The sequence below is a fragment of the Hakea prostrata genome, chromosome 4 (assembly GCF_041222555.1).
Source record: "Hakea prostrata isolate BN-2017 chromosome 4, UWA_Hpros_2, whole genome shotgun sequence".
In the NCBI taxonomy this organism is placed as follows: domain Eukaryota; kingdom Viridiplantae; phylum Streptophyta; class Magnoliopsida; order Proteales; family Proteaceae; genus Hakea; species Hakea prostrata.
The window spans coordinates 13559334-13579331 of NC_142603.1; the positions used below are offsets into that span (position 1 = coordinate 13559334).

Consider the following 19998-nt stretch of genomic DNA (forward strand, 5'->3'; position numbering starts at 1 on the left):
AAATAAAGAACCAGGTCGGACTGGACCCACCCCAACCACTGAGTCCCAGATTGGTTCTCTGAGATATCTTCCTTCCTGGGTCTAGCTTGATATATGTTAATGATACATTGATACCCTTTCCCATACTATCATTATATATCTTTACTTGCTGCCAAAGAAGAAAAAAAGAGATAGCCTTTGGCTACATTGCACCAATACTTAGCAGTTTCTGTTCTTTATTCCTCATATGCATTTTTAACCATGTTGTGAAGGTTCACCGTATCATCCAAGACTTCATGAATGCCTGAAGATATTATTGTTGTTGAAAATTCTTCTCAAACCCAAGCTTAAGGGTATCTAGAACTCCATGATTAATGAGTTTTCATTCGCTGTGGAATAAAGAAAACTCGGCATAGGCTTTAATATGTGATACAAACTTTTCAAATATCAAGATGGACCACACAAGCAAGTAACAAAATTTGGAAAGCAACGGTTGATTCAATATCAAATTATATATCTTCATAAGGGCCAAACCCTAATATGACTTAAAGACAAAGATCAGTAGAATAGGGACTATTCATTCAGCAGAAAGAAAGGAGTTCAACGTACCTGAGATTAATTACAATAATAGAGGGTCCATCTGCATGCAAACGTTTAAAGTTTCTATTCCTCTAGAAAAGGCATAAATAGAATAAAATCTCAAAAGAACAACTTCGAAAATGGTCATCCATATCATCTAATGCAAAAAGTGTATTTATAGGGTTTATTCCACTCACTAAAGGAAGAAGAGAAGATAGGCAATGGTCCCAACCTAGCTAGGTGACTTAAAGAAAAGGTTTAATTTTAATATACCTTTAGAAACACATTAAAAGAAGAGAACAACAACAATAGATGTCTTTCTCCCAAATCCCACCTTCCTTTCTTCTTCTTTCTTCTTTTCTTCTTTACTTCTTTACTTTCCTTGATCTTAAAGTATATAGCTTTCTTTGAAAGATATCAACACGTCTACGTGAAGGAAAGAAAACGATGTTTTTTTGTTGTTTAAAGTGAACTTTGCATAAGAAAATTTCTCTATGGACGTATACATATAGACCTTATAAATCTTAGAAAGTCATTTAAGCTTTTGATGGGTCAATCACAACCATAGGATATATGGGTAGATTTGTGAAGGAATGGTCCACTGGTCTGGATTAAGACTGTGGGAAGTGAACCAACCTCTTTGTATGTGTAAACTGTAAAAGATAAATGAGTTTGACAGGAGAGAAGATTGATCAGAAATTTGAAAAGAGAGAAGATTGAACAGAAAGTATATATGGGGAGTGGTGATGAGGGCATGGAATGTCAATAAAGACATGCAAATTGGTGGTTTTCAGATTTGGCTGTAAGGAGGTCTTTTTTTTGGTTTTGTTTCTTTTACTCCCGGCACAAAAGGCTGTTGGATCACATGCCCATCACCTTCTTTTTCGTCTTCTCATTCTCTTTTCTTCATATATTAGTGCCCAATAACGTTTAAAGAAAGGAGATGGTGGATAGAGGGAGAGAGAGAGAGAAGGTAGGTAGGTTCTTCTATCCTTTCAAAGCTGCTGTTTCTGCAAGACATTTTCATCCACAATCCAAGGGAATCAGTGGGATCAAACCCTTTTGGACCCACAAGCGTCAGATCCTTCCATCATTTCATGCATATTCAAGCCCCACCTCTTACGTCCATTACTGAACAAAGAGAGAGTTTAAACTTTAAAGTTGAAAATTCTTTTAATTTTCAATTAGAGTTATGGGTCTCATGAGTCATGACCAGAGTCTACAGACATGTGCTTGGCCATTTTTTGATACTTTGTAAGACTGTAACTCTGAAAGACTGAAACCATATACTCTAGTTCCTTATGCTTCAAATGGTGCAGTTCCAAATTTTCAAGGAAAAGATATACAGATGGGGTATAGAACCCTAAATAAAGTCTGGGAATGCGAGAATTATAAAAGATAAAGGTCACTTTGATTACCTGTGGTAGCTCATATAGAAGACACAAGCATAAAGACAAAGGCAAATCATGAAATTGTATATCATTGATCATGTATTTTGAGAAGAGAGAGAGAGAGGCGTGCTTCTAAGAACTCTTGACAACGATGTAAATCGAGAACTGGGGCTTCTAGAATTCCCCTAAGTAACTACAATCTCACAGCATCTCTCTCTCTTTGGTTTGTTTCTGTTTGTCATTGCAGGTTTGTTTCATACCACCGTAAAGAGGACAAAGGTATCTTCTACTAGTAGAATAGTAGAATGTGAGAAATATATGAAAATATACTATTTTATAGCTAATACATAAAGCCAGAATTTCAGTAATAATTGATAAACAGTTGAAACAATATTTGGAAATAGAAAAGCATCTACTGATCATCTATATCCTTTAAAGCATTTGGAATCTTCATATACTTTGTACGGGGATGTATTCCATTTCCAAATCTCCATCTACCTCAATCTGAAAAGGCTGGATTAGACTGGACTGAACTTTCAGTATTTTAATGGAACTGGCAACCTGGGAAGATTTCCCGCTGCAGCAAATCTGAAATAACCAGGCTAAAGCTGGGTGTCTTGGTAACTTATTGGAACCTTATCTCCCTGTGTGTGCCTAGTCTCTTCTGTGGGGTTATGGTAAGTTAACCAGGGAAGAGTTAGGAAGGAGAATGAGAATCCCGGAGTTGGTTCAGTGAAACAAGGAAAGATATTTGGACCTTGAAATGGTTACTTGAAAGGTCACATTGACTCATGCAGGGAATTGGGAGAAATCTCTGATATGGGAGTATCTTCCACATGAAGTGCAACTACACTATTCCTTCTGTCTTTCTTTTCTAAATATTGTGCTTTACTTTCCATCTAAGCCATCAAGGTCCCCTCCGGCCCCCACTGTTCATTCACTGCAAAGTTGACAGGCACGAGGTTGTGTGGCTGCTAGAATATGGATCATCTCCCCGTTAGGTGAGAGGTATGTGATTTCTGCTACACAATAAGGGTAGGGCCAATGTGAGAGCCACGGGAGGTCATACCTCTAATTCATTTTACCAATATTTGGAGTAGGGGACCTTTACTGTATGATGAAAAAAATGTGAAGGGAGCACATACCTCTCCTAGGCGGGTAGAGGACTTGTATGGTTGTGTATGGCTTTTGTTGGACTGTCAGGTTTGGATACATAAAGAAATGCCGCCAAGCCATGTTTATGATGTCCTGGATTCTCTTGAGTCATGATTGACACCTTCTGATACCCTGAGTGCTCAACATCACACCTCATATCAGAGTAATTTTTTGGTTACATATCCTATTTGGAGCTGGAATGGAGTCCAGATTAGCTCCCCTAGGGTCTCTAGAGTTTTGACTAATACCTTCTGATATTTTGAGCGCTCAACATCACACCCTTGGTTAGAGTAGTTTTTTGGTTATATATCCTATTTGGAGCTGGAATAGGAGTCTGGATTAGCTCCCCTAACGGCAAGCATTGTGCTCCCCGAACATTTTTTTACCACAAAGCAAGGGGGCCACGAGTATTCTTTTTGGGTCCGCCCTCTTAATTTTTTTTATAGCTTTTCATTTGTGGGCCTCATTTGTTTTTGTGGTTAAAAATGTTAGAAATTACCGGAGATGATCCGAATTCCTGGACTAGACCTAGACAGATCCATAGCCCAACAATACCCATTTCAATGTTACCATCTAGCTATCGTGACTAAGGCTGTCTTTGGCATGATTTTAATTTTTAATTTTTATATTTTTTGCAAAAAATCAGCGCCAAAACTCATTTTGGATCAAAATATGAAAATCTTTTGGTAACAAATCGATAAAATAGTTTTTCATTACAAAATACGTTTGGCATTACCTTTCTGCAAAATATATATTTTTAATAAGTTTTAAACTTCTATTGTTAAAATATGTATAAATCTTGTCTTACATTGTATGGTTCTCTCCATTCCAAACCCCCAAGCAAACTTGTTCCCAATCTTTTAAGTGTACGCATCAAATTGTTGCAGGCTTAATCTCCTCCATTGTATGGTTCACTCCATTCCAATTACTCAAACACAGAAGCAGGTTTCTTCATAACTTGAGGCAGTATAATATGATAAACCAAATCAATCAATCAAACCAGAACCCAAAAGCCTTCTATCATCAAAGTCAAAGCCACAAAAGTCCTTAAATCAACCATGTTTCTGCAATGTACCCCATAATCTTTCTCAAGTAGAGCAAAATTCTCTTTAATTCCAACTCCGGCAAATCTAATTTCAAGGAGACAAAGGAAATTGAAGAGGAAACTTAGAGATTGTAGCTGTATTCATAAGCCTTCTGATGAGATTGGAAACTCTAGGCAGCCAATTTCAAGATTGTGACCTTACTACTTGATCCAACTAGTGTGCATTCGATATCTAATTCAGATCCTCTCCACCTGGGTGCACGGTCCACGCCTATGCCAGGTCGAGTGTGAGAGGTAAAAATAAGGTGGATCATGCCCTTGGGTGGAAAGAATCTGGACTCCTTGGCATACTTAGAACCAGCTCGATCCCATGCCAAACTAATAATGCTTTCTGATAGAACATTGATGTTTTAAAATTCAAGTTCTTGTAATGCTCAACTCTATGAGGATTGATAATCACTTCTGATATTTCTTCTTAGTGTTACTTTTCTTGCCATTTTTTTCACCCTTGGTGACATCCCTGTTTGACTTGGTCTCTGATGCTGGATAGTAATTAATTCCATCCAATCCTTAACTGCCCAAAACATCCTAGCAAGATCTTTTTCTGAATAACCATATGGTAAATTTTTCACTAGTCAAAATGTGGTTACTTTTTGTACTGCCAAAAGTTTTACCAATAGATTTTCCAACAATACAGCCACATTTAATCCACATTATGTTACAGAGCTTTGATGGTCTGTATGTACAGCAAGATCATCGTAACAGGGCACATTACCAACAGAGCTTTGATAGCTAGTTTCCTTTGTGCTTCCCTCTGTTGCTCAAAGGTTTTTGCAGCTTGACCATTAGGGTTACATGGGTTTTAAGAACCACCGCAAAAAACAGATGTAAGTGATTTTTATGAAAAAAATAAAAATAGGTTGAGACTTTTCTGACTTTTGATTTTTTTCAATCTTTTTTAAATAAAATAGACTATAAAAATTGTATCAAATGCTACAATTTCTATTTATTTAAGTAAAAATAAAAAATAAAAATCATGCCAAAACTTCTTAAATCTATTAGTTATAAAGTAGGCCTCCCTTCATGCTGCCTTTACAAGGGTTTTTTCTTGTCTTCTTCATGGTTTCAACCAAGAGTACCCATCTCTGTCGCCACAATAAGATATGATTCTGGTACTGGCGATTTAGGCCTGTAACTCTGTAAGAAGTATGAAAATAGTCAGATTCCATGTACCTAATAAGGGTAGATTTCGAAGTTAGAACAATGATCCTAGTTTCAATTAACCTTGACATTGGGAGCATCAATGTCCGTATATATAATTACTGACTAGACCACCTTCTTCCATCAATCATGATCAGTAAGTACTTCAGTAGTTCCCTTAAATGTAGGCTAAAATATGGGGAAAAGCACTGCAACCGAAAAATGCTTCCAGTGGGAGACTAGTGATGAGACACAGGTTGGGTTGAAGGCTACTTTCACTTTCTCTGACCATTGGGTTGTTGTTGCGTAAATCCATAGGTATGGGTTTTCTTGTTATCTGCAATTTTTCTGGGCTCAACTTGACCTGACTGCAACTGGGCATTTCTAGGAAATTTTACAACCATCAATTTCTCTCTTGAGGAAGGGCACATGTTCGTCGGTCGTATCCAAAGATAGACTTAAATCAAGATATTTTGGTGGATGATTCGAATAACCCGATTTGAGAGATTGGTGATAGAAACAAAGGACTTGAACTCATAGATCTCGTGGGTTGTACTATTCATTTATGAGGTCATGGAGCAATTTGGGATTTCTTTTATGTAGGATTTGATGTAAGAATTTTTCGAAACCAGTTATTCCGGCATGAAGTGCTGGTCTCACCATTCACCACTCACCAGTCACCACTGACCATCAAAATGATAACGAACACAGACAAGTATGATTGCCCAGTAATGCAATCATTTTAGAATCCAAAACATAAAACGGTGGAAGTACGGCATTATCTCTGTTGCAGAAAAAGAAGGCAGCAGAAACCATAGTGGATTGAGAGAGAAATGAAGAGAGCCCACATCACATGAAAAAGGATTTATAGGGAATAAGGAAAACGGTGGCCATTTAAACAACTCAAGTCAAGTTAAAACTTAAATTCCCTCCTTTTAATTGCATTATTATTACCATAACTGGATAGAGTATCTAGCAAGTCTCAATAGCAATGAGTGGATTAAACAGTAAAACAGAATAAGAAGAACGGTTCAATGCCATTATTCACATAAAGAAGAATCTACAAAAGAAAGAAAGGAAGGCCATGTAGAGATTGAGTTGATATGGATTCGGTGGTGTTGGTATTCATCATGGAAAGGATATTCACTTTCTTTTATTCATGTCATTCCTTTTGAAGGCATAATTATACAAGAACCTCATCCACCTACCTTAGTCTTCAATCTTGAGTGAAAGTATACTCATTCTACCCCCTTTTCTCCCAACTTTCAATACCAAGTGCCCCTAATTTAGGGTTCTTTCTCCCTAAAATTGATTTAAGTACCATTTGGATCTTTTTTGGTTAACCAAGGATGTGTTTGATTATGCTTTTAGAAAACACTTTTGGCGTTTTTTTTCTTGGAGAATAGAAGAACAGGTGGTAGTGCTTGTTTTAAGTAGTTCATTTTTCTGTTTTTTAAGAACGAATAAGCTAAAAAAAGGGTTTAGGAAAGGGGTTCTGGAGCTTGTTGAAATGATCCTGATGACCAAAGCCTCTCAAGACCACTCCCCTACTCGCAAACCCTTTCACTTTGCTCTCCTGCCCCTTGCCCTTGCTTGATAACTAGAATTTTCATATTGCTGGCAGAATTAGAAATATTTTTTGAGTGGATTTATCATGCATTTGTTTTTAAACAAAAGAATAGCCTCTCAGCACAAAAAGATGTAAAAACAATTTTACAAAACAAGTGGTCTCCAACAACATAAATGTTGCCAAACACATTCTAATATTGCTACATTTCCATTGGAAAGAGAGACAGAGACTATAAAATAGAAATCGAGAATATTGTTAGATTTTAAAATTGGATTATGATTACCAAATTTCTCACTTACTTTATGGCTAATCAAATTATCCAAATGAAAGTGCCTTATTTAGTGTTCACTCAATAGTATAACCTCAGGCCTCACAAGAAAATTATTTTTGGAGGCTATAACAAAAAAAGGCACTTCTTTTGGGGTTTTAATTTGGTTTAGCAACTCACTGAATGGGTGTAATTTGCTCAATCAAAGCCAACCCCAGGTAAGCAAAATGTCATTCAGTAATGGAGGCCCACAACATTAAATACAAAAGAGAGGGAGACAACCCTATGAAGGGTTATGTACTTTAAACTTACAGCCTGGGCCACCTTAAAAACAAGCTTGATTACAAGCCCATGTTGTTCTAGCTTGATATCAAGGAGAACTAGCCATTCCAAGGTTAAGGACAGAGGAAATTATGGTTGGTAACTCACAACTAAGGATTGGTGAGAGGTCAAATCGAAGGCAAAATCTAGAAAGCCAATGAAACAAGTAATTTCATTGCTTTTTCAGTGGTTTTGTGTTCTGGGCTTCTGGATAGTACTGAATGGTTGAGTTAGTGAACTACCCTTTTCTGGGTTTGGTCCAGATTCTGCTTATTTTGTTGCTAATTTGGCTGTTTGCGTGCTTGTTTTCATGGTATACAAAGCACTCAAAAGAAGAAGTAGGTGGTGAGTAGTGGTTGAACTTGTCGGCTTTTCTTTGCTCATCCATCGACCAGAACCCTGTACGCAATTTAATGAGGACATGAGGGGCTCATGGTCATGGACATGGAGCAGTTGCATTATTGATTACTTTGCTGCAACGCAAAACTAGCAAGTTTCTCTGAGAAGAGTTTTGTTGCCATCTGCCTCTGGTTTTGGGCATTTGTATTTTCCAGAATTGGGATTGGAATATTGAAATCAATGGAGATTGAGATCGCAAAGTTTGATTCCAGTTGCTACTAACCTTTTAACTTGTGAGAGGTAGGTAGTTTGTCCAGGAGGAAGAGAAGGCCAAAATGCAACTAATTCATTAATTGACACCGAAGCAGAAGATACCTAACGTTTAAAATCCAATTTCTTCAGGTGGAAGGTCAAGAGCGTGTGTGTAACTTTTCAAGTTTTCTAGAAAATCCAAAAACCAAGCCAAGAATTTCCTGTGGCCATTAGTTTTAATTGGAAACATATTTTGTGTTTGAAAGTTGTTTACCTAACTTAAGCTCTTTTTTCATCAAGATACAGATCTGTCAACCATTTTGCTCATAATTCCTCGCAGACAATATCAGAAGCAAAAGTATAATGAGGAGTTTCTTAGCTTTCTCTCATTCTCAAGTCATTCTCCCAAGGGACCTAACCCAAGTTGAAGAGAATCAATTATTCCTACTGCAAAAGTTCTGTGATGAACACCAAGACTAATTTGATGGGATACAAAACAAAATCCAGTTCCACAAAAATTTAGATGGAGATCACGAAAATCAGGATTCCCCTGCTAGTATAGACTTCCTTGCTATGATCAACAGTAGAGGTCCATCTTAGAGCAGAATTCACGAAAAGACGTTACCTTAGTAGCACATAGGAAGCCTTTCTGCCCCCTTCACTACCCTTAAAACCATAGTTACACTCCCTACTGATCATTTCAGGTTACTTATTTTTGCCAGAATCACTGTAATGGTATCCTCAAGCTATGAACCATGGCCAATCGACAAAATTTCCTCCTCCCAGGGGAGCTTGCTACTTCCTACATCAACTTCACTTAAGTTATATGCCAAAGTTGCAGTCTTCAAGCAGTTTGCCTTTTGGTTCCTCCCTCACCCCTTGCCACCCTCACTAAAAATTCATCCATGGAAATGGTTGAAAGCAATTAAGGGCTGCTTGACTATTAACTCTAGTATGTAAATTTCCCTGGAATGCTCACGGTCACGTAGTCATCATTTACCATTCCTTTTGTGAAAAAAAAGCATGCCTATTCATTTTGCTTCTAAGCAATCTGAAGAGCAGTCTTTCAACAGAGAAGAAAGTGACTAGGTAAAACAAGAACAGGGGTGCTGATAATGAGAGACCGGGTCACCAAGTAGTAAAGGAATTGTGGAAGTAAACTAATAAAACCTACATGGAAGAAGATTAAATAATAGAAACTAATACTTTGTGAGATTCTTTATTTCAAGGCATTCAAATGAGGAACCTACAGCAGTGTAACATTTTAAGTTCCAAGTAGAAAAAAGAGATGGAAGAGGAGAAGAAAAGCTTAATGACTATTTTCTAATCACTAGTGATTTTAACCAAGAAAGAGTCAACATTTGTTGGAACGTAAAACGCAAACTACTCCTATGGATTTGCAGTAATAACTCCAATTTATAAACAAAATATTCAAACTAATTTTGTAATTTGAAGCTGCCAAAAGGAGCAGGAGATGCCCAAAATGAATTTGTCTGTAGTAATGAGAAGGTGGGTGCTTATAGTGCAACAGAATATAATGGACCGAGATAGTGATAAGGAGGAGCAGAGGGGGTACCAGAGCTCAAGCATTGAAAGAAGGCTCAGATAGGTTGAGAAGAGAGCACTGCTATTATATGTTCAAAGACCTTTGTTCACAAGGTAGGAGAGTTGAGTGTTTAAGAAGCCACATCCCACCACAAACCATAAACCAATTCTATTCTAGCCACACAAACACATGATTTGTTGGGAAGAAGGAATTTGGTCAACCAAAAACCAGGTGCTTCAATTAAAGCATGACAATGAGATGCAAGGTCACAAGTAGAAAGGAACCATAGAAGGAAACTAATGACATATACATGAAAGAATATTGAATAACTACAGAAACTATTTCATCCAAAAGAAAAAAAAGGAAAAGAAACTAGTAATTTGCATTTGTTCTTTTTTCAAGTGATTCAAGTAACGAAACCCACAGCATTCGAAGTTGAACAAACGAGATGGGAGAAGAGAACTAGTGAATTTAAATAAGTCAAGATTAGTTCACTAGTTCTAAATGCAAACAACTGGCTCTAGTTTTATGGCAATAAACTCCAACCTTATAAACCTAATATCTCACAGTATTACCAATTTGAAGTTATCAAAAGGAGAAGGAGATGCCAAAAATGACATGGGCTGCAATAATGAGAAACTGAGAGTCTAAATTGCAATCAGAATTTGTGAATCTGAGTTCAAGTACAAGGTTAACTTTAGCGAACATTGTGCTATGTAAAATTCAAAGACCTGTCTGTCAATAAAATCAGACAAGGTTTTCATGGTCAACAACAAAATTCATCACTTACAGGACAAACCAGAGTATCTATAGCAACACATTAGCTAAAGTCATTAGCTTGAACGCAAAAGATGTGCATTCAACAGTTAAAAGACATGCTCAAAGTCATCATTCCCAAAGATGAAAAAAACCTAAAAATAAGACTACAGGCTTCTGTAAATTAGGAGGGCATGATGAGTACTTGAATATACTAGAAAATGTAAAAGAAAGAGAAATAAGGCATGAATTGAACATCAAGATGAGAAATATAAATACATCTAACTTACAAATGGTATCCAAGCTGTCTCATTACAAATAGACCTCCATGCCGATAAGCTTTGAGTAGTGACACAAGGGACAGAAGTTAAGCTTACTCTCACATTCTTTACATACGCACAAATGCCTGCAGGGCAACAAAAGAATGGATACTTCATTAACCCTGCAAACCTTACAGGTCATTAACTCCTTCAAATCCTTATTTTCCTTGGTAACAAGGTTGAAATCAATAACCCCTCCATTACAACAAGAAGCAGTATCATCAACCTCACTGTCTCCACAACCTTCCTTGCTGTCTCTGCTCTGTGCAAAGACTTGTTGAAGATTGAACTTGAGAGTAGTGATCATGTGCTCATTGCACTTAGCGCGCTGTTGCCAAGTACCAGCATCTACACTCAACTGTTTCATTCGTTCTTCAAGTTCCAAATTCTTCCTGTTAATATCTTCCATCTCTGCTTCTTTCTCACGAAGCTTTTGAAGGATTCTTTCTTCGGCATATGAGAGTGTCTGCAATTGATTGGCCTGAATCTTCTCTAGAATCGCTTGCTTCATCCTTTCTCCCTGCTAGCATGAAAATTAAATCAACAAAACCAGTAACACCTCCTCCCTACGCTAGACTAGAAAACCTAGACCAAGCCCTTAAATCATAATCACAATAAGAATACAAAAGAGAACTGCCCATAGGGAAACAGACCTGAAGTTTGATGAATCGATCCAACTCGGCGTCTTGTCTCTGTAACTCTCTATCGATCTCGTCATCGAGAAGAGAGAAAGCAGGAGAGTCTCCGGAAGAAGCCATACGCCTATCGTCGAGCGATAACCCTAATCCCGTTGAAACGGGTCGCGTTTGCAGGAAATCAACAGAGGAAATCTGGGAATTGTTCTCCAATAGGTCCTGTTCTTTCAACTTTTTCTTCTTGGGTTGTGAACAATCATTCCACCTCAAGTCGCCTCCACCGCAATCCGTCGCAGGTACAGGACCAGGAGCGAATCCCACTACATGAACTGCGAAAACCAACTCAACCCAGATCAGAAAACTGAACAAAAACAACGAAATTTTAGTTTTTGTTCCTAACAAACAAGAGAACAGGAAGCTTACAAGGAGGGGTGTATTGTGGATGAGATTGATCGGCAAAATTTGAAGGGTTGAAGAAGGCGATCGGTGTGGACGTTTGCCCATCGACAGGTAATAAGTTCCTGAACGGAAAAAATCAAAATAAATTAGAGAAATGAATGAAACTCTTTTTTTTTTGTTTAAGGGGGTTTACAAGTAGATGGATTCTGTTCTTGGTATCTGCTTTACCTGAAGAGTTTCGATTGTTGCTGTTGGAGATGCTGTTGAGACATGGCCATGAGAGATGATGAAGGAGCTTTCTACAGGTTATGAGAAGGGGAGAGGTATGGAAATGGAATACTCCACCAGATATGTTTCCATTGAGATTTGAGAAAAGAAGACAGAGAGAGAGACAGACTGACTAGGCTTTTCTTCATTTCTACTATTCATTCATTTTCTCGTTGGACTACTCTCATCATTATTTAATTTCTAGTTAGTGCATCAGTTTACTTTTTATACCAAAAAAGTCAGTTTAATTCACTCTATTTACTAAATTTACCATCCGATCACAGGTATTAACAGATGAATCAGTGAATCCGGATCATCACCTCGTCAAGGGAGTGCAGAGTGCTCCCAAAGGTTTTAACACCACAAATCCTATGGGACCCATAGGTAAAAAAGTAATAATATTAAAAAAATTTTAAAAAAAAAAAAAAAAAACCATCACTCAACCTCTGGGTCCCCTATATTTATGGTGGTAAAGTCTGTGCTTCCTCAACGGGTAGGTGATCCGGACTCTAAATCAATTACCAGTGAATTTGATTTTCAACTCTAAATTAGTTGCCAGTGAATTTGATTTTTGATCACGGTAGGCGTCTCGACAAAGAAAAAGGGTTATTAGTAATTTTGTCCCTTTAAATTTTATACGAGGGTATTTTAGTAATTTGACCAGTAAAATTATCAATACTTAATGGAATTAATTTGAATTTTGATCCAAACATAAGTTTGAACACATTAGAGAGGGAACACGTTAGGTCCAAAACTTTAAATTTTCGTTAAAGTAAAACATTTCAACTTTACTTTTAATTTTCCTTTTGTTCGTCTGACCTAATTTATTTAAAATAGTTATAACTCATATTATTTTACATATAAAAAAAAAAGGTATTACCTTAAATGATACATTAAATAATCTTTACATTAATAACAACATTAATTATCTAATTATATATATTAATACAAGATAACCAATATACACAAGAGAACTTGCCCTTTAACTTATAACCTATATATATATATGGATAACTAAATATATATGCGGATTATATGATATATATATATATAGATTATATATATATCCATTAATACAAGATAACCAATGTACAACTTAAAGAATGTAATAATCATTTAGTTCACCATTTTAATCTTATTAACTCCCTAAATATATATTATTGGAAAACTCACTAAATATATATTGCTCCGGATTATTAATTAGACTAATAAATAAATAAATAGATCATGATAATGGATGCCATTTATTTACTTTTTTATCTAGTAAAGAGTAATGGTCTTTATTTATTTGGTCAGGATAATGGTTTTTATTTTTCTAAAAAAAAAGTACTTCCTAATTTATTGATTTTTAATCCTTTCTAAACTTCTTCCTTTATGGACAATCTCATTTAGTTTCAGTTTAATTCCTAAATTTTTAGTAGCCCCCATGTTAAAATTTCAAATCTCTAGATTTATGAAATCCAGATGACTAGAGATTCATCTTTTTACACTAAAAACGTGAATCTGTAGATTTATGGGTATGGGGTGAAATCCAAAGATTTCATTTTTACTATAAAAACTCTAAACATTTACGCGTTCACAAAAATCACAGATGAATCCACATATTTGGTTAACCAAACAATTAATTTTATAAATTGTGACTCCATAGGTTTGAAATCTATAGATTTGAATTTTCCAGATATTTGAAATCTCTAGATTCATGAAACCAAACAGGCCCTTAATGTTCGAAAAATTAGGATTTACAAAGCAATGGTTCTCTAGGTCTCCCAATGCGTCTCAACAATAAGACATCAAGCTGAATGGATCTATAATGTCAACCACACATTTAAGTTGATGGCTTCCATGCATAGAAGTGATGGTGCAATTTATTTCTCCATCTCCCTCTTGTCAGCAAGGTTTAAAGTATCTCTGTTTACCAAAAAAGAAAAAAACATCTCACGATATCATGCGATACTAGCCGATACGTATCCATATTTGACCCAACCGATACGATACATCTCGATATGTCTCTCCATTTAATTACACTAAAATACATTAGTCAGAACGATACAATACTCGATACATGATGATACGTCTCTTAAAATCACTTGACCGATACGATACTTTAAACTTTGCTCATCAGTGTCACCCTTGCCTCAGTTTATTTTTTGTACGTTATTCAATCATATAGCATGGGTTACCAAAAAAAATAAAATAATAATAAATAAATCATATAGCATGGGTCCCACACTTGTAAGCATACATCCGATTCGCTAGAGACGGTTCATTCCCATAAACAAGGTGTTAGTTAATTTGGTACCAAAACTGTCTAACGCAGAGCTGTTCTAGTGGTTGAAACCAACACTTCTTAGGGAAGACGTCGTGGGTTTGATATAAAATTTCATCATCATGCCAATGCAGAGCTATTCTAGTAGTTGAAACCAACACATCTTAGTGAAGAAGTCATAGGTTCAACTCTTACTAAAGCATATTAATATCCCCATCCCCAACTTAATAAAGCCAAAAAAAAAAAAAAAAAAAATTATCATGGTGAACCATCTCAAAAACCATAGGTAAAGTTTTTGAAACTGTTTTCTATTGGAGTAACTATGGTATATACCTTACTTACCAAAAAAAAAAAACTATGGTATATATCTCTTACCAAAAAAAAAAACTATGGTATATATCAAAACTGTACTGCATATAAATATTTATATTGTTTTTGTACTGTTTATTCCGTTCCTATGCCAATTTCATTATTTTTCGTACCCCTTTTATAATATTTAATACTAGTGGCATAATACTATTTGATTCTATACAATGTCCCTTTTATATATGGTTTTGTATGACAACTATATAATACTGTCACTGCACCGTAACAGTTTTGTAAATAGAATACAAAATGTTACAATGCACTTTCAATTTTCGGTATTGATTTCTTAGTAACATATAAAATATTGTGTCACCTTACTGATACAAGTACATGCGTTTTTTTGGTTTGTGGAGAAGAGGTGGAGGATCTGAGCTTCATTCGGACTAGTTTATGTGCACCTCAATTACATTCTTAGGGAAGCTTCTATATAATTAATATAGATGGAGCTTTGCCCTTGGCTCCAAGTATCCACAAATACAGTAGAGCTCCTACATACAATTATTATATATACAATTAAGGAGGGTCAGACCTGACCAATTGGATTTACTCAAATCTTCATTACTACAATCTCTTTTCTCCCCCTCTCCCCCCAAGAGGTGGAGAAAATTTTGGTTATTCCTATATTGTCTCAAGAAACTCGAGATATTTGGATTTGGAGGAAAACTTTGCAAGGGAAATTTATGGTAAAATTTGCATATGCTCTATGTGTTGCGGTGGCTGACTATCAATGTAGCATTCTTTCATCATCTCAGATTATATCTTGCTGGAAAAAGTAGTGACAAATTCCTACTTTACTTAAGATTAAGCACTTCCTCTGGAGGACTTGTCATGAGTCTATGGCAGTTGGTGAAACCCGTGTGACTGTAGAGTAATTTTCTCCCTTTTCGTATGAATTGTGCTTCTAAAATTGAATATGTTTGCCATTTCCCATTGTGAATTTGCAAAACAATGCTGGAGATTGTCTCATTTAAGACTAGATACTTTCGAGTTTAGAGGATCCACAATTGTTGAATGGTTTTCTTTCATTCATGAAAAATTTGCAGATTTGAATGATTATAAATACTTGGATGTATTGTGGTCCATGTTGTGTTGAAGCATATAAAATGCTCGAAATGCTGCTCTATTTACAGGCATGCCAATCCATATCTCACAGTGTGCTTTTCAAGTAGTTGAAGTATTATCAATTGATCAAAGGGGCTACAACTCTTTCACCTAATTCTCAACAAAATTCAGCTCAACATGAGGTAGTTTCAAATTTCTACACAGGTTTCTTAAACAGAGCATGGAGAACTAAGGGCAACAAAGGAGGGCGTGGTTGTGTTTTTTTTTTTTTGGGGGTAGCTGGGTGTGGTTGTGTTTTATGCGACCTAAATGGTGTTTTTGTGGTTGCTCAAGCTGTGTCATGTTATGGTTTGTTAGCACTTACTACGGAGTTAGAAGGAATACAGGATATTATTCTACGCGTGAGATCCATACACATTCAAAGATTGCATATGTCGTTTGATTGTAAGGTTGGCATAGATGCTTTGAGTGGCCTCTGTACATCCTCAATTGTAGGGGGTGTCAACGGAGCTGTTTGGGGTGATTTCAAGCTGAGCCTAACGGTTTTGGGCTGAAAAACACCTAGCCCAAACACGACCCATTAACAAAATAACAGTTTCGGGCCGGTTTCAGTTTGGTGCGGTTTGGGTTCAGGCTAACTAACGGTTTAGATTTAGGTTGACTAACGGTTTATGGTTGTGTAAGAAAAAAAAACAAGATAAAACAATTAAGCATCCTACAACAAAAGCGAAAATTATATGGAAAACAAAATTGCTATTGGTCAATTTCTATTAAAAAAAACCCACTCATTCTATAGAAATCAAAAACCTAGATATTAAGTAATAAAATGACTATTTGATCTTTGAATTCATGCTTAATTTTTTTAATTGTTTATACCAACTACCTAATGGTAATATAATGATTCAAATACTATTTAATGTAAAATTACAAAACGGGCTGTAAATGGGTTATAATGGGTTGCGGTTCGGTTTTGGGTTGGTGCGGGCTCCACAACCCTCAGCCCAATTACGGCCCATTAAGATTCGGTTCGGGCTGGTTCGGTTCGATTTTAACTGTTCGGACTATAAATTGACACCCCTACTCAATTATTCTTGAAATCCAAGAAATTAGTCTTTGAATTTGAGATTCATAGTTTTTAGTAGGTAGATAGAACTATAAATGTTTCAACTAATTTCATAAGCAAAGGAGCCAAAGTATTATCCAGCAATGTTTGTTTAGAGGGGGAAATACAATTTCCGTTTTGAAATTTTTTTTTTTTTTTACTCAGACATGCCACGTGTTTAGAGGAAAAACTTGGCCCAAGCTTCTTTTAGCCATGTGCGTAGAAGAAATAAGAAACGTGTTTTAATTTGTTTCATACCCTGGGGTTTGATATGGACGGTTTCCCATCAACAGCATATCCCAGCGGGAAGATTGGGTAAAAATTCAATATCAACCCTTAAGACTCATTAATGTCACACGTTAACATCTTGGGTTCTAAACATAATCAGGGGTATTGGAGTAATTATTGACCACTTTGATTTTCATTTTTCCATTTCTCCTTATAATTTATTTTTTGGGTAGAAATTTTCCTTATAAATAAGCAGCTTTGCCGCTTCAAGAGAGACTCCAACTTCGTTCCTCGCTTCAATTGAATGTTCGCTACGCAAGCATTTCCCTCGCTTTCTGCAACAATGGAGGTAGTCATTTCAAGTTCCTGCTCGCTGTCATGCTCTCGTTTCATGGCGAATCATGAATGCTCCTCGTTGCCCTTTCAGCAACGAAACCATCAGGTTTGCCCGGCAACCATGCACTGGAAGGTTCAGAATGGAATTAGGGCTCAAATCTTTAATGCCTCATCGCCTGATCATAAGAATTTCCCTCGTTCCATCCAGGCAATTCGCGATGATGGTAAGCTTGAAAATCTTCTAATCTGCATATCATTTTCTCTTTTAGTTGTCTTGATTTAATGCTGCGCTTATAGTTGATACGGTCTTAAGGCGTTCTTCAATCGGTCTTTTCTTGCTGATAACTTTTCTCTTTTTCTGTTTTTTCCTTTTGGAATTTGCTTGTACTTTATTTATCCACTATATTTCTGGTCAACCTCTTAAAGATTGAGATTCTTGCTGTTTAGATGAAAATTTCATTAACTGTATTTCCTGTAACAAAATAGATAAGCTAAAGGTGTAGCTTAATGGGTTAATTGATTTGTAGGCTCGATTCCTCCTTATTGAATAGGAACAAATAAAGGAAAAATGGAAAGAAATTGGTGCCCTTTACAGATTACGTTTCATCAATGGGAAAGTAGTAGAAAAGATTGCATAATGTCGTCTGATACTTCGGGAACCTTTTCACAAGAGGGCAACCCAATACTTGTGTCTGCTATTTCTTGGATTAGCATGCTGCAAGAAATGATCTGAGTTTGGATCTGTTTTCCTATTCAGTATTCCCCCGCCTCCTTTTTCTTTTCTTTTTCGATTGCGTTGGATCTTTTTTTTTTTCCTTTTTCTTTCACAGACTCATCTAATCTAGGGGGGTGATTAATTAATTAGAGATGGAATCATAAAACAGGTGTGAGAAAATTACAGGAAGATGCCGGAATATAAGGTTTATCTTCGTTGGATACTACAAGATGTTTGGTATGCTATTATCATTTGTTGATCTGAAAGATACAGCTCCGACTCGTGAAATTTGTGTAACTACACTTTTTTCAGACATATAACAAGAACAGTCATTATTCTTGGGGTAATTGCATGTTTTCTGAGTTCTAAATAATTTGCTTGGACTAGTTGCGCCTGTGAAAAGGAAACGGGTGTGGTGGAAATAATGAATAGGGGGAATTTGAAGTTGTATTGGAAAGATGGTTTAGCATCAAACTAATTTAGTGAACACAGTTTTGGATGTTAATTGTTGTGCATCTATGTGGAGATGGATCTTAGATGGGCCAGTTAACTGATGTGTATATCATTGTGCAGCACCATTGGTTACTGGAGATTCTTGGGATGAGTTCATCCTCAACAGTGATATTCCCGTCCTTGTTGAGTTCTTTGCTCCTTGGTGTGGGCCCTGCAGGATGGTCCATAGGGTGATTGAAGATATAGCAACAGAGTATGCTGGGACTCTCAAATGCTTTATTCTTAATACAGATAATGACCCGAAGATTGCTGAAAAGTATGGTGTCAAAGCTGTTCCAGTAGTTATGCTGTTTAAGAATGGAGAAAAACAACAATCTTTGTATGGAACTTTGCACAAGGAGAATTATGTAGCTGCCATTGAGAAGCTTCTGGTTTCTTGAGAAACCTCCAATATTTCAACTATGATTGAGTGCAGCTTGTTTCTTCCCATTAGGTTAATGGTCTGATCGGGTTTCTTTTTTTTTTTTAGGATAATCCTGACTGGATCTGTACAACAGACATTCTGGAACCCATTTTGTCATGGGGTATTTTGGCTAGTTTGATTGCCATTGCATATTCTGTATCTGTATAGTGTTTCTTCATTCAGTGGGCTGTTTTGACACTGTCATTCTGTATCCGCATGGTTGCTTTATGTGATCAATGTATTTTTTGTGGATTGAAATAAAGTGGAACCTGGAAATTTGTCTGGATGAGGCTTGTTATCCTTCTTAACATTTTGAGACCTGAAACTATGTGCATACTTTGTTGCGTTTGCACTACATTTACCAAAGGACATATATTGTGACAGAACATATATATAAGCAGCAAAAAAGAACGGTGAATATGATGAGGACAACTAGCTTTCTTAATTTTTTTTCTTCTTTTTTTCTTTCATTGAATATTGGCGTCCTTCTTCCTTTTCACAGGTACGGAAGCTACCTGATCTTGTAAGTAATATGTATTCAGTGTTGCTTGCAAGATATTTATTTCGCTAATATTAGCTACTTTTATGGTATAAGTTGATAGCGTTGCATTTCCTTATTGTCTCCTCTGGAATTTTCTATAGGTTTCTGTGATTTAAAGCTTTGCCAACTGAACCTTTCATGGACTTTTGGCTTTTCATGGAAGCTGTCAAGCTGATACATATTATTGCTGCAAAACTTTCGTTGTCAGTTGGGGACGCAAAGCGATGATTCATTGAAACTCTCTTAGTATATGCAGTTTTCGCTTATACTAAGTTAAATTAGGGTGGCTTCCGGCTAAAGTCGTCTAGCTGATTGTTCTTTCGGGTTACCTTGCTGGAGGGCATCTGGGCATGAAAATATCTTATAAAGAGGGTTAGTCACCATTGAAGTTGTTAGGCATGATATTTAAATGAATTTTAATTGTTCTATGAAAATCACCCCTTC

The 19998-nt window shown here is 36.4% G+C and overlaps 2 protein-coding genes across 4 annotated transcripts; one reads left to right on the top strand and one right to left on the bottom strand.

Moving 5' to 3' along the window:
* Positions 1-5241: 5241 nt before the first annotated feature.
* Positions 5242-12202, bottom strand: LOC149018037 (BOI-related E3 ubiquitin-protein ligase 1-like). 3 transcript variants are annotated; one of them, XM_089152372.1, is made up of 5 exons: positions 11984-12202; positions 11780-11877; positions 11375-11685; positions 10692-11241; positions 5242-5346 (listed from the first exon to the last, which is right to left on the bottom strand). In XM_089152372.1, exons 1-4 carry the CDS (start codon positions 12031-12033, stop codon positions 10714-10716), a joined length of 987 nt encoding a protein of 328 aa, XP_089008498.1. In that variant the 5' UTR covers positions 12034-12202; the 3' UTR covers positions 5242-5346; positions 10692-10713. The 3 variants fall into 3 exon arrangements, with proteins under 3 accessions (XP_089008498.1, XP_089008497.1, XP_089008496.1); XM_089152371.1 differs by lacking the exon at positions 5242-5346 and adding an exon at positions 7591-9065; XM_089152370.1 differs by lacking the exon at positions 5242-5346 and having other exon boundaries at positions 9072-11241.
* A 5121-nt stretch (positions 12203-17323) lies between these two features.
* Positions 17324-19984, top strand: LOC149018038 (uncharacterized). Its single transcript, XM_089154275.1, has 2 exons — positions 17324-17606; positions 18671-19984. Exons 1-2 carry the CDS (start codon positions 17351-17353, stop codon positions 18988-18990), a joined length of 576 nt encoding a protein of 191 aa, XP_089010401.1. The 5' UTR covers positions 17324-17350; the 3' UTR covers positions 18991-19984.
* Positions 19985-19998: the final 14 nt, after the last annotated feature.